Source organism: Amyelois transitella, chromosome 27 (assembly GCF_032362555.1).
Source record: "Amyelois transitella isolate CPQ chromosome 27, ilAmyTran1.1, whole genome shotgun sequence".
NCBI lineage: Eukaryota > Metazoa > Arthropoda > Insecta > Lepidoptera > Pyralidae > Amyelois > Amyelois transitella.
In genome coordinates, this window is record NC_083530.1 from 3745907 (window position 1) to 3762083 (window position 16177).

A 16177-nucleotide genomic window follows, 5' to 3' on the forward strand; every position below is an offset into this window, starting at 1 on the left:
GCAGCCCGGATTGTTCGAAAAATTGGGATTTTAAATTCCGAACCCCCGATTCCGACTGGAAAGGCCACTGATAATTAAAAACAGAAAAAAAAACAGTTTTTTCGTATACGAAATTAGGACGATTGTGATTCGGCTGTGTATCGTGCAAAATGTGTGAACAGTGTATTCAACGCTAATATTTTTTACGGATTTTTCATGCGTTTTCAGCGCATGTGGTAAGTGTCATTTTTTTTTCTTATTATAAACATATTTGCCCCTGTATCTTTTAAGTTCTATATCAATCCAAAAACTAACCTAACATCTTAAAATATCATGTTATTATTATTACATAATGCAATATCTTGAGTAACCAAGGTAATCAAATCAATCTATGATTGGCTTAGTGCCGATTTTGAGTAGGTCAGCGTTATAGGCACTAAATAACGATCAAATTAATGACTTAACTAATTAAGGGTTTCGCGGTGTTATCAATCACTTAATTGTGGCTAGCTAAATTGAAAAAGATAAAAATATCGTGCCGTGTACCAATAGAAAATAGAATAGGACTTCTCCATCTCTTACCCACGGATGTCGCAAAAGGCGACTAAGGAATTGGTTTACAAACTTAAGATTCTTCTTTTAGGCGATGGGCTAGCAACCTGTCACTATTTGAATCTCAATTCTAAGCCAAACAGCTGAACGTGGCGTTTCAGTCTTTTCAAGACTGTTGGCTCCGCCCCGTAAGGGATATAGACGTGATGATGTGTATGAATGTATGTATGTATAAAAATTCCGTAAAGCCCCAAATCATAATGGTGGACCCTTGGCTTAGTTTGGCAATAGGAAACGAAATGATGAGAGAGACCTTCCCGGGGTATCTCTCGTTTGCTCCCTGGGCCTCATTTAAGGAGCCTAGCAATCACATTGAAGACACAGACTCGCCGTTCAACCCGTTTACTTCTGTTCCCGTGGGAATTTCGGGAGATCCTCTAGATCAAGGATGGAACTTACCAGCTAAATTTCAAGTACGCCAAGCGGTTTGGACTTTGCGTTGTCTGTTAGTGACTCAGTAACAGAAGAGTTTATATACATAGATGTCTAGCTCAAGAAAATATATCAGAACTTGGATACCTATTTAGTTACTCTATGCATTATCGATAAAATTATAAATGTTTCTTCGTTTTACAAGTTTCCATCAGCTCTTTAAAAATAAAATAAGATAAATTAGTCACAATATCCCTTGCGGGGTAGACAGCGCCAACAGTCTTGAAAAGACTGAAAAGTCACATTCATCTGTATGGCTTTATGATGGAACTGAAATTCAAATAAGTGGCAGGTTGCAAGCGTATCGTCTACAATAGGAATCCCAAGTTCATTAGCATATCCCTTAGATTATAATATTGAAAGATGTAACTGTAAATGCACATTTATTGGCAAATTCCTCGTGATAATAAGCCAAACCCCGTACAATAACGTGCCATGCATGGTGTTCTTGACCTACTAGATATGTTTTATCGTATGTATTTGGCTGCCCCTTTCAGTTAACCAAACAGAGACGTTAGGCGTCTATTTCTTTATGAATAAGCCTGTTATATTTCCCGGATGGCGGGTGGCAATAAACAAACTAATAATTTCATTGTCGTTGAAAGCTCAGCTGACAAGATTGCATGAAGGCAGTAAACTAATGTGCATGAAAGGAGAGAACCGTACGTGGGATTGGTACCCAAGCCCACGTACCTACTAATTATGCTCTTTTCTGCGTTAAGTAACTGAACAAAATTAGGGGATATCACTAACTCTCACTATGACTGTAATCCAAGATCCAAGTTTAGGCTTGCCTTAAACTTGAAACTCCATGGAATTTATGAATGACTTAATTTTATAGAATTGAAAGTCTCATAGTGACAGGTTACAAGCCCATCGCCTATAAGAAGAATCCCAAGTTGCAAAAACAAATTAATCGGATATTAAAGAAATTAATGCTAAAAAAACTCGGCACTTACCAGAATCACGCGATAAAATGAATAAATTCATAGTAACGAATGGTAACGCTGTCTCCCTGGAGCTTTATTACTTTGCAGCTTTCAGTTTCAGTACTCTGCGGCAGTTCGCCGCGGATAGACGCGCGTGGGAGGGAGCGATTTTTCACGAAGAAAAATGCAAAATTGTCTCAAATCACTGTTTACGCGTGTTTTGTGTCTAAATTATGTAGTGATGTGAACGTGTCGATTGTTTGTAGTGTCGATGATTTTTTGGATGCGTCTCTTTGGATATTTTTTAAGGTTTGTTTTTGTACGCGCGTAGTAAGCGTTTTGTTTCTTTGTTACACTTGTTTTAATACTGGCTGGATGGAACTTGAGTTTTTATGGTTTAGCGTTGTTTGCTAGTGGGCGGGCATTTTATAGTTTGTGTTTAAAAGATGTTTCAGAAACAGTCTATTACATATAAGTAGTTACCTTTATTATTTCTGGGAAGAACACACAAAATTTAAAATTCTTGATTTGAGAAAAAAAATGTGTTGGAACAATTAGGTATCTAAAACGTAAAAAAACACAAATCAAGCAGGATTCAGTCTAAAAAAGTAAACAAACAATATTATTTACTGATTTCTATTATATTTGACTGTAATCCAGTCAAAATATTGATCATTCTTTTAAATTAAATGTTAAATTCGCGTACCACAAACATTCCACGGAAGTCCTAATTAAGAATTCGTATACACGCAACCTAAAGTGTGTCAGGGTTTGGCGAAAGGGGCTAATTCTTATATTTTTTTGATTAACATGTCTTCTGTCTACTGAAATTAATATTACTGTCATGTCGTGTGGTCCCAAGCAATTAAGAAATTCTACTATATTTACTTATATTGTAAATACGAAAGTTTATAAAGATGTAAGTAGATACTCCTTCAAATAAAAATTATTAAAAGAATTTTCATGAAACTTTGTAATCAGTGGAATGATGTCATTGCCTCCCCCTCTCTGGAAAAGTCCTATGTAAATTTGACAGTGCAACAAAAAAGCCATTAAAACTAGACCACAATTCTGCCGAGGTAACGCAATAACCCGACCTTTGCATACAAATACACCTGGGACGATGCATTGCAGATGCACACTGCAAATGCCAGAAGGTCGCTTTGTTTTAACAACAGACGAGCAAACGAATTTTAGTCTTCGAAATATCCTGCTAATATTATAAATGCGAAAGTTTGTGAGTATGTCAGGATGTCAGTATGGATGTTTGTTACTCTTTCACGCTTAAACTACTGAACCGATTACGATGAAATTTGGTATTTAGGTAGCTGAAGACCCAGAATAACATAATCTACTTTTTATTCCGGAGTTCCCGCGGGATTGATAGGGTTTCCATGCGGACGAAGTCGCGGGCGGCGTCTAGTTATAATATAAAGTTTCCGTGTGGTTCCCGACACTTTATAATACGACCACTCCATCGCTTTTCCATGGATGTCGTAAGAGGCGACTAAGCGGTAAGGCTAATAAACTTGGAATTCTTCCTGTAGGTTCTCAATTCAATAATTTAGCCATACAGCTGAACGTGGCCTTTCAGTCTTTTCAAGAGTGTTGGCCCTGTCTACCCCGCCAGGTATATAGTCGTGATAGACATACATACAGACATAGGGACGGACGCGGGAAGCGACTTTGCGTGATTTACAACAAGAAAAAAAAATACAAGACTAAAAAACTTATTTGTTACGAACAAAATACAAAATGTCTCGTTATTCTTTAGGTATATAGATTCTGGATTTATCTGAACTGTATGTTATTAGCTTTAGATAGTCCTTAATAACATAGTAAACAGCTTATTTATCGCTCAACTCCGACAACACGCTCCCGTAAGCTTCCGTCGGATCTAATACATTTTTAAACAAATCCTGCACCGCTTCATTGGGTAATCATGACACGTTTGCTCCAAAATATGGTTTATGGTACTTGTACATACATACATACATACATAAATCACGCCTCGTTCCCGGAGGGGTAGGCAGAGACCACTACTTTGCACTTGCCATAATCGCTGCATACTTACACTACACGAAAGTTGTCGCGTTATAAACATACATACGAAATATGTATGTATTTTCGCCCCAATATGATTGGTAGATAACCAGAAATAACATAAAAAGTACGTTTTAAACCCGAAATTCCCACGAGAGTGAATTCCCGGAGCGCAGTTAGTGACAAAAAACATTTTTTGTATGTATGTATATTTTTTTAATTTGTAACGCGATTAGGTACTTTAGAACCGTTGGTTTGATTTTGAAGAAATTAAAAATGCGTGTATCGTTTTTGAATAATTTACAAGTGTTCGCGAGGTTTTTTGTTCGCGGCGAACGACTAGTGTAGGTAAGGTTGTACTTACCATCTCTCTCTCTATCTCTCTCTCTCTCTCTCATTCCTCTCTTTCTCTCATTCAATTGCACCCTCAGCCATAGTTGTAGAACCATAGTTCTTCGGGGCCTGGGGTCCGATTTCCTACTTTAATCTATTCACTTAGTCAGGTCTGCAGCGTTTTAAATTTTACTTACTATGTTTAACGCAAATAACTGTTTTTTTTTCCTTTTTTTGAGAAATGGATAAATAATGGAAAGAAATCTCTGGAAACAGGTTTGATTTTAAATCCATTTATCAAATTCTCGAAGAAACGAAGGTAATAAAAAGCTTGTAAAATTATAATACAAATTGTCTAAGAAAGGAATGTACCTAATAGCATGCAAAATTATTATACAAATTGTTCAAGTCTAGTCTAGACAAGTTTTTGTTAACGTAAACATGTTCCATCGCCAAAGTAAATGACACCGTGTCCCTGAAAGTGAATGTCCTTGCTCGGCCTGGCCAGTCACCGGAAAAGGTTCCTTTACAAGGCCATGTGTTGTGTATACTATAGGGTAGAATTTTAAATGATAGCCGAATGTTTAAGCTAGTTTGGTGCATACAAGCACATTACATGAAATTGGTATTTATTTATTTTATTTACATACATACATATCTTCTCGGATGAGCCTCACATCTAGAGAACGCGTCCCCGGGTGGCGGATAGGGGAACGCTCGGCGCTACGCCGAGTAGGAGGTATATAAAACACCTCTCGCGGACCAACAGGCCGGAGATGGATACTCCGTTATCAAACCCCTGCAACAGGCTTCTCCGACATATTTTGGAGTAGAGGCTGAATGCTAGTGCTATGTGTTTCGGCTGGAGCATATAGAAGGGAAGGCGGCGTATGAACTCGCAGATGAGTCAACGGCGGCACCCACACCCTAGAATAGGGTGACAGTCTTAGCGTCAGGTGGCAACCGGCTGTAAAACTACAAGCCAAAAACAACAATCTCCTAGTATGAAAGCACAACGAAAGATAAAAAGTATAACGGCTAGGGCGTCCCCCTCAAGCGACGGTCAGAAGCGATCATATGCGAAAAATGCTAAGGCGTCCCCTGCAAGCGACGAAATAAGACGCTGCGCCAAAAATATGCGCATAGCTACATGGAACATAGGTTCCCTGACCGGACGCAGCCAAGAATTGGCAAATACATTACATAGACGAAATATCAACATCTGCTGTGTACAGGAACTTAAATGGAAGGGGTCAAAGTCTAGAGATATTGGAAGAGGCTACCAACTACTATATAATGGCACGTCAACAGCAAGAAACGGAATTGGCATCATCCTCGACGCAAATCTAAAACAAAGAATAATCAAAGTTGAAAGAATAAGCGACAGAATTATGTATATTAAACTAGCTCTTGATAACCAACCGGTTTTAAATATAGTTTCCGTATACGCCCCTCAGATTGGCTGCGACAAAAACGAAAAGGATCTGTTTTGGGGAAACTTAGAAGATCTTCTGCAAATGATACCCTTGGAGGAAAGAAAACTGGTGGCTGGAGATTTTAATGGTCATGTTGGTCAGACAGCACCAAAAGACTCGGTCATACACGGAAACTTTGGTTATGGCACTAGCAACAGTCAGGGCATCGACATAATGAATGTGGCTACTCAGTTCGATCTTCCGATCGCCAACACATATTTCCAGAAAAAGGACGAACATATCATTACTTACAAAAGTGGTGGCTCGGCCTCACAAATAGATTACTTTTTATGCGACAGATCTATTCTGCGCTACTTCAGGGACTGCAAAGTCATACCAGGAGAGCCACTGACCACCCAACACAGACTTCTTGTCGCCTGCCTGCAAATACCAAACTGGAACCAAAAGCAGAAACATCTGAAATCCGAACCCAGCATTAAATGGCAGAATATGCAGAAACCAGAAGCCCAAAGATTTACCAGCCAGGTTGGCACATACTTAGAGGATACACTTAAAGACCATAAAGACAGCAACACCCTCTGGAACGATTTTCATAAGTTTTGTCTAAATACCGCTAGAGCAATCTTAGGTGTTAGCAAAGGCAAACTGAGAACTGATAAAGACCCTACATGGTGGGATGACAATGTTAAATCGCATCTAAAAGAAAAGAAGGAATCCTTTGAGAAATGGCAACAAACTAGGCTAGAAAGTGACCATCAAGAATACAGGGTTATAAAGAACAAAGCTAAGAAATGTGTTGCAGTCACAAGAGCTTTAGCCAACGATGAATATTACAAACAACTGGAAAACGCAAAAACAGATGCGGAGATATTTAAACTGGCAAAATTCCGTAACAGTCAAACCAAAGATATCAAAAAGTCTAAATACATCAAGAACTCCTCTGGTAAATTGTTGACCACAGACAAAGACATAACTAAGAGGTGGCAAGAATACTACCAAACACTTCTTAACGAGGAGTTTCCACGGGAAACTTTTGCGATACTCCCATGCCCTGAAGGACCCGTTGAAGCAATATCACTCCAGGAAGTCAAAACTGCTATCCAGAAAATGAAAAATAGGAAAGCTACCGGACCAGACGAGATTCCAGCGGAGCTGTGGAAAAGTATGGGTGACATCGGGATAGCGTGGCTTACAAAGCTGTTCAACGAAATCCTTATAACAACCAAAGTACCAGATATGTGGAGATCCAGCAATCTGATACCGTTCTATAAAAACAAGGGAGACGTTGCAGACTGTGGAAACTATAGAGGAATCAAACTAACCTCTCACACCCTCAAGATCTGGGAATGTGTTCTCGTAAATAGGTTGACAAAAATAACAAACATAACACCCAACCAATGCGGATTCACCAGAGGAGCAAGCACCACAGACGCGATCCACTCGGTTAAAATATTAATGGAAAAGTACAAGTCTCGCAAACAAGATCTTCACCTGATTTTCATCGACCTTGAAAAGGCCTTTGACCGGGTTCCGAGAGAGCTTATATGGCAAGCATTGAGGGCACAGTTAGTCCAAGAGCATTATATTCAGCTCCTTAAAGACCTTTACCACAACGTTACGACAAGAGTGGTAAGCCCAGCTGGAACAAGCGAACCTTTCGAAATCAGAGTGGGCGTTCATCAGGGTTCATCCCTGAGCCCTCTCTTATTCAACCTGGTAATGGACTACATCACTGCAGATATACAAAAACCAGCACCCTGGTCGCTTCTATACGCTGACGACGTGGTTCTTGTAGCAGAATCGTTGGCGGAAGTGCAAGCTGACCTAACTGCGTGGCAGGAGTCCTTGGAAAGGAGAGGTCTGAGAATCAGCAGAACGAAGACCGAGTATATGTTCTGCGACTTCTCTGGTAGAGGTCCAGACGCTATTCCATGTCCATTAATTGAAGACAAACCTCTCAACAGAGTAGAAGAGTTTAAATACCTCGGATCCATTGTTGCACCCAAAGTCTGCGTAGAAAAGGACCTACAAAACAGAATCCGGACAGCCTGGCTGAAATGGAGATCCCTGTCCGGCGTCCTTTGCGACTCTAGAATGCCAATTAAAATCAAGGGCAATGTCTATAAAAGAGCAGTAAGACCAGCCCTACTGTATGGATCTGAGTGCTGGCCAATGAGGAAGTCGGACGAACAGAGGATTCACGTAACAGAGATGAATATGTTGCGCTGGTCTGGCGGTGTGTCTAGAATGGATAAAATCCGAAATGAATATCTCCGTGGTACATTTAAAGTGGCAGACATACACGAGAAGCTTAGAGAAAGCCGCCTGCGCTGGTACGGCCACGTAATGAGAAGGGATGATGACCATATGACTAAGAAAGTTCTGAGTATGGAGGAAGGCAGAAGACCCCGCGGAAGACCTCCAATGACCTGGATGCAGACAATAAAGAATGACCTGAAGAGTACATGCGTTGACGGACAGACAACCCACAACCGTGTGGTGTGGCGCAGAAATACTAGGAGGGCTGACCCCAAATAAATTGGGACTATAGCCAGGAGAAAGAAGAAGACATACATACATATCATCACGTCTATATCCCTTACGGGGTAGACAGACCCAACAGTCTTGAAAAGACTGAAAGGCCACGTTCAGCTATTTAGCTTAATGATAGAATTGAGATTCAAATAGTGACAGGTTGCTAGCCTGTCGCCTAAAAAAGAATCCCAAGTTTGTAAGCCTATCTCTTAATCGCCTTTTACGACATCCGTGGGAAAGAGATGGAGTGGTCCTATTCTTTTTTTTTATTGGTGCCGGGAACCACACGGCACATTTAAACTTCTTTGCATAAAATACAAATGTATAGCACAATTGGCGGACTTAATGCTAGAAGCATTATCTACCAGTCAACCATTGGGTCTTACAGTGTTATCCCAAAGGGGGAAGTCAGAGCCAGCAGTCTAAAAGTATTTTCAGGCTAGGTTCAATTTGAAATATATAAAAAAATCTACCCTTAGTCTTCTTACATCTAATACTTACAGGGAGTTAGCTTTTTTTAAAATATTCACAGTCACACAGATTTCGTTTTATGGCGGACGAAGTTGCGGGCAACTAGTGTTGTAACAATTTTGGGACTATCATTTCCACAGATTACTAAACTAGTTTCGTTAGAAGTGGGTCATACGATTAGGGAAAGTTGCACTGAAATTCAATCAATACTAGTGGACTGGCTTTCCAGATATATTCGACTGACACTTTGTATACATATAGTTATAGTGTCTAAATACCCGAAAATGTATGTTAGTCTCTGAAATCTGAGAGTGCTATGCAGCCGGAGTTATACCAGACTAGAGGCCGCCCGCGACTTCGTCCGCATGGAAACCCTATCAATCCCGCGGGAACTCTGTGATAAAAAGTAGCCTATGTGTTATTCTGGGTCTTCAGCTACCTACATACCAAATTTCATGGTAATCGGTTCAGTAGTTTTTGCGTGAAAGAGTAACAAACATCCATACATCCATACAAACTTTCGCCTTTATAATAGTAGTAGGATAAACTTCATGATGACCTGTCATTGTAGCATAGAACGCTCGATAATTAAGACAAATATTGTAACCTTATTCAATGAATGAACGATTATGATTATGAAAAACTATCGCTGTTTCACTTTTTATAATGACGTGAAACGTTACAGCGATAGGTTTTTGCGCGATAAAAACGGCGTCGCGCGGGTCATGCTACGGGGACGTCGCTATTAACTGTTAATGAACCTATATTTTTTCTTCTTTGTGTATACATACATACATGAAATCACGCCTGTTTCCTGGAGGGGCAGGCAGAGTTTACATCTTCCCACGACCCCTGCATTCTTTTTCGCTTCATCATATAAGGTACTCATTAACAGGACGCACCTCCTACACGCGTACGAATCCGCGGGCAACTAATAGTTTCAAACATAAGTAAACGGAAAAGTGGAAAGAGGTAGTCTCTGCCTACCCCTCCGGGAAAGAGGCGTGATTTTATGTATGTATAAGTAAACGACAAAGCCAACTAATGCACTAAGAGGTCTGACCCCCAAAATGTGTAAAGGCATGGAGAAAAAAATAAGAATACATCATTTGCTAAAAGGATTTTTGTGACACAATCTATCTTGTATTCTGTATCGGGAACATAAATTTATAGAGCTCTATCATTTATTACGAACACGATAACTTATCTTTTTAGACTTTATACTAGTTTTCATTATTTAAAACATAACATAACATATAATCACATCTACATCTTTGCGGGGTAGACAGAGAAAACAGTTGTCTATCTAAACGGTTAATTTCTCTTCAAACCATGACATTGGCAGAATCATCGAAAGCCCGGTGGAAGCCATAATATAGGAAAGAAAGAAAGAAAAGAGGTAGAGAGAGGGGTAAGTTAAGTCTTAACGTTTATAAATAACCTTTGGCGCAGATCCTGACTTTAAAGTCAAAGTTACAACTCATCTGCATATTCCAAAGGCGTACTGCTAGACAATGCAATGTTGTAAATAGTCTTAAGAGCGAGTGCAAACTGAAATTAATAAATATCCAATTGGAAATATGTAACTACAGTATGATAAGATGACATACATACATATGGTCACGTCTATATCCCTTGTGGAATAGACAGAGCCAACAGTCTTGAAAACACTGAATGGCCACATTCAGCTATTTGGCTTAATAAAAGAATTGAGATTCAAATAGTGACAGGTTGCTAGCCCATCGCCTAAAAAAGAATCCCAAGTTTGTAAGCGTATCCCTTAGTCGCCTTTTACAACATCCATGGGAAAGAGATGGAGTGATCCTATTCTTTTTTGTATTGGTGCCGGGAACCACACGGCACACAGAGATGACATAGCTGTTATAAAATAGCTATTTGTTTAGTTGACCCTCGTGTTAACTGCAGGTACACATGCATTCTTTCAAGCAATTCAAGGTGACAAAGATTACAGATTACTTGATACCAATAGCATTGTAAAGTTTAAATTTTTGACATAAACTAAAATCTTATATATAAAATTCTCGTGTCACAATGTTCGTTCCCGTACTCCTCCGAAACGGCTTGACTCTCATGAAATCTTGTGAGCATATTGAGTAGGTCTGAGAAACGGCCAACATATGTATATTTCATACCCCTTAGTGATAAGCCATTTTAGTAATTTTATAATTTTTCATCACCGGTCGTTAACTGATCAGTCGTCATTTATTATTATTTTTAAGGCAAAAACAACGTTTGCCGGGTCAGCTAGTATAATATATACTTTTTTTAATTTAACGATATTAAAAAAAAAACTAAAAAATGCCAGTCCCCTCTGGGAATGAGATGTGAAATAAATAAATAGGCTTTCCGGTTTTTGTACAAACGTCTGCTTATCCCTCCGGGAAAGGGAAGTGATTTTACTTATGCTTTTAACCTTAATCTGCCTGATGGTAAACGATGAGGCCTAAGGTGCAAGCAAGCTCAAATAATGTCTTCCACTCTTGCCTAGAAAATCCCTAACTTTTATGTATCTGGGAAAATAGACACAGGGAGGGAATGACAAATATTATAGAGGTAGCGACTCCCGCTTGTCCGTTTTCATTTCTCATTCCGCAAATATGTCACCGACGGAATAAATGGTATAGGGGTTCCCTGAAGCTATAAGTTTCACAAAATGTTAGGAATCTCGGCAGTATATGTTGGCGACCCGATGCGAATATGCAAATATCTGAACATACACCTATATTTTCGACTAGGTATGCCAGTGACTTCGTCCACGTGGAATAATTTTGGGCATCATTGAAGCCCTCAAGGATGAATTATTTCCCCCGAGTTTTTTCATATTCTCCATTATTTCTTCGCTCCTAATAGTTCTTCGATAAATAGTTTATTCAACACAAAAAGAATTTTTCAATTCGAACCAGTAGCTCCTGATATTAGCGCGTTCAAACAAACAAACCCTTCAGCTTTATAATATATGTATAGATTATACTCATAGTCTATTCTATTTAGTTGTTACATACACCATTTTATAAAGTATAATATTCGCATCATAAAAGGTTATATCGCCAATATTTCGCGATCCGATACTAAAATTGCCATTTTTATGTCGTTCTATCAGTTATTTACTGAGCCCAGAAATCGGGAGTGCCCTAAATAGGGTCGCCGTGTAATTAGTTAAGGTTCTTTATAAATACGTTAGGCATGCTTGCGTGTGAAACTTAATGATCCGTACGAATGTGATAACGCAAACCTTTTTAAATCAATTAAATTATTATTTTATTTATAGTGTAAGGCAACTTTTTTTGCGAATTTGGGGATCGTAAATTTTATCGTCTTATTATATTATATGTATATTTATTAGTATCTGCTTGGTTTTTCCTTCTGCTGGCTGTCGATCTCAATCAATAAATCTATACTAATATTATAAATCTGAAGAGTTTGTTTGTTTGAATCTCAGGAACTGCTGGTTCGAATTGAAAAATTATTTTTGTGTTGATTAGACCATTTATCGAGGAAGGCTTTAGGCTATATAACATCACGCTGTAACTATTTTGAGCGAAGAAATAATGGAAAATGTGAAAAAACGGGGAAAATTATTCATCCTTGAGGGCTTCAATGATGCCTAAAATAACTATTCCGCGCGGACGAAGTTGCGGGCATAGCTAGTATAAAAATAAAAATTCCAGAACATGATTGCCATCCTTTTTTTTATTCCCGCGGAATCTTGCCGGGAAATCCTCCCTTAGTAAGTACGCCCCTACACCATATAAGGAACCTGCAACCCCAAGGTGAATCTGGACTCCCCCCAACAACGGTTGGTTTGTGATGTGCGTTCATACGTCATTAAAGAGTCAGTGTCCTCTTTTTTATATTTGTATTTCATTATCTAAGCTCAATAACTTAACTTTTTATAAGCAGCCGTTCGTCGTAAAGACTGAACGATGATGTACCATATTTTATACATAAAATTTTCAGCTGAAAGGATTCATTGTAATCAATCCTTTTTGAGAATATACCTTTAGTCTTTCCTGAACCGGTCGGGTATACAATGCGGTATAATTTCCATCCATTATCTACACAGGACCCGACAGCTAACCCTACCTTGGAAGGTGGGTCATAAATCATGGCGCTGTTGTCTTTATACCCGCTATAAATGTGTATTAGGTATATGGGTTCAAGTTTAAAATTTGTTGTTTTATATGTTCACCAATTTTTGTACTGTATAAATGTTTTATCTATCATTTCGCCTTTTATTTACTGTCGTGATGAAAACTACTTTTTCACAACTATCGAAATAAAAATGGACTATGTATAATTTGGTTCTATCTTTTTACCAAATCACGTGATTTATCAAAACGTAACTTACCAAAGCCAGAATAGTATTCATGCGAACGCTAGGCTCCTCTACAAAGAGATGAGGGCGCAACCGGGACTATGATCCGGGATATAATGATCAGATGCGAAGAAATTTACCAATCAGCAAAGAGTATTTTAGGTTAGCGCCACATTACTCTAATTATGACATGGTATTCTCTTTGGTCTAGGCAAGAGTGGGGGCAGACATAAAGCAGTGGAAAGAGTTGGAGGAGGCCTTTGCCATAAGGCACACCGAACTGAGAGACCTTTTGTAGTTAAATGTAGATTTTAGTTTTAAATACTCTGTTTTAAATATGTAAAAATGTCAAAAGTTCAGAAATAAAGGCTTTATTATTATTACCTACATATTGTTGTTCTCTTTGGTTTCAGTTATGCATTTGAAGAGGACAAGTGATGTGGTAGAGGGTAACAGAAGATAATAGAACTCGGACAAGATGGCGGAAGCTGAGGGAGGTGCAAGCGAGCAAGATGATGTTTCATTCTTACGTACGGTAAGCTCTTATTACTTACGAATACCTTACTTTGACAAAAAAAATTACCTAAGGTGTATCTGAGGGATTGCGAGTTTTACTCGAACAAACTTAACTGGAATTGCATTAGTGCCATTGCGTTACCACTAGATGGCGCTGATTAAATCAATAAAAATGAGCGTTTATCTCCTCTACTCGTTTGATTGAGTAAAACTAACTAATAACAACAATAATATATTCTTCTGATCGCGATAGTAAATTTTATTGTAACTTTTGTTCAAGTTATTAAGGGAAGCCTTGTTATTATAAAAGAAAAAGTATTTTTTTCCTTTATTAAATAGAATGGAACTAAAACAAAATACGTCATGTTCAATGATTTATCAGTTAAACTGCTTTTTTCTTAAACCACAACAGAATGTTTTTCCGGACAAAGTAGAGCAATAAGACACTGTTTGTGCCGGACACTCTCTTGATTGCTTTGTCCATTATTTATTTCGACGACATGTAATAGGATTCAACATCTGACTGTATTTTTATATGGCAAGTTAGGAATGGTAGAAGTTATACCAGGTTGTGAACAGATACTCTTACGGTGAGGAAAAATATCACGATTAAACCTGCAGTGCCGTGTGGTTCCCAGTACCAATAGAAAAAGCAATAGGACCACTCCATCTCTTTCACATGGATGTCGTAAAAGGCGACTAAGGGATAGGCTTATAGAATTGCGATCCTTTTTAAGGCGATGGGCTAGCAACCTCACTATTTGGATCTCAATACCATCATTAAGCCGAGTAGCTGAACGTGGCCATTCAGTCTTTTCGGGACTGTTGGCTCTGTCTACCCCGTAAGGGATATGTATGTACCTATGTATATATTAAACCTGCACATTCAGGCAACTGTGTAACATCCATTATTGGTAAGGTTTCCCTACAAAGGTTGACAGACGGGAATCGCTTCAAGAACCTGACATACACACTTCGGGTTAAAAGATGCTCCCGGTCTCATCTCCAGAGAGGAAAATAATTCCTGGAATTAACGGGAGGAGAAAGGAGAAATCATATTCTCTATGACGGCCTTTGTGGCGCAGTGGTTAGTACGCTTGTCTGTGAAACCGGAGGTCCCGGGTTCGAATCCCGGCCAGGGCATGATGAGAAAAGAACTTTTTCGATTGGCCTGGGTCTTGGACTTTTATCTACAATAGTATTTATTATAAAATATTGTATCGTTGTGTTAGTTTCTCGTAACACAAGTCTCGAACTCACTTCGAGGAACTCAATCCATGTAATTTGTCCCGTATATATTTATTTATTTATTTATAATATAACATATTTATAATAGCCATCACGACAACATTTCTATAAATTTTGGCACGCTGGTGGACTATGACTAACATAGAGCTATTTATGTTACCGACACATATGGCTACTTGTGATATTATTAGTTCTACGTGTGTCAGATTCTGTTCACAAACAGATATACATAGATTTGACAGTAGGCAGAGACTACCTCTTTCCACTTGCCACGTACTCTGCATCCTTCGCTTCATCCACATTCATAACTCTCTTCATGCAAGCTCGGCGGTTTCGGGTACTTTTGACCTGACCCTTTACCAGGACGTCCTTTATTTGACGTTCTGTCCATGGACGATGCAAATGGCAGGAAGATGAAATTTTTATTCCGTAGATTCTTATTGAATACCCACCGTGTACATAGTGAGCTTCTATAAAAAAAAAACTGTTATATTGGAGAGCTTTCGCGTGAATGGGGCCGGTAATTGGACGGACGAAGATCCACTTGTTGGATATTAGGGTTGCCTGTTAGAAAATCCTACTAATATTATAAATGCGAAAGTTTGTGAGTATGTCAGGATGTCAGTATGGATGTTTGTTACTCTTACACGCAAGAACTACTGTACCGATTATTTGGTATGTAGGTAGCTGAAGACCCAGAACAACATATAGACTACTTTTTATCTCGGAGTTCCCGCGGGATTGATAGGATTTATATGCGGACGAAGTCGCGGGCTGCCTCTAGTATATATTTAACCTAAAATTCTCTCACTCTCTACAATTAATTGAAAGGAGTAATACTTCCCTTTTGCCTAGGTACCATAATAAGAAAACTTCAAAATTTTCCGCGTCAGTAAAAACAGTAAGCGAAAATTCACCATAGTAATGTGTAAGGATGGACAGATAATACAAAACATAGAAGTAGATTCGTAACACCGATAATAAACGGCAGTCGTTTATAAAAAACTAGCTGTGTCCGCGATTTTGTCCGCGTGGAATAGTTATTTTGGGCATCATTGAAACCCCCAAGGATGAATAATTTTCCCCGCTTTTGTCACATATTCCATTATTTCTTTGCTCCTTATAGTTGCAGCGTGATATTACTCGTATATAGCCTAAAGCCCTCCTAGATAAATTAAAAAAAGAATTTTTCAATTCGAAACAGTAGTTCCTGAGATTAGCGCGTTCAAACAAACAAACTAACAATCAAACAAACTCTTCAGCTTTATAATATTAGTATAGATGGATTGAAATAAAATCCGGTCAAC

The 16177-nt window shown here is 38.7% G+C and overlaps 1 protein-coding gene across 6 annotated transcripts in view; it reads left to right on the top strand.

Annotated features, from left to right (window-relative positions):
- Positions 1–16177, top strand: part of LOC106141160 (ryanodine receptor) — a 113998-nt gene continuing 97821 nt past the window's right edge. For 5 of the 6 annotated variants that reach the window (XM_060952055.1, XM_060952054.1, XM_060952058.1 and 2 more), the window contains exons 1-2: positions 1–215; positions 13520–13641. In XM_060952055.1, the coding sequence (XP_060808038.1) occupies positions 13585–13641 (57 nt within the window). In that variant the 5' untranslated portion in view covers positions 1–215; positions 13520–13584. Of the gene's footprint in view, positions 216–2160; positions 2262–13519; positions 13642–16177 lie in introns of those variants that run through there. The other variant, XM_060952056.1, reaches the window with a different exon arrangement.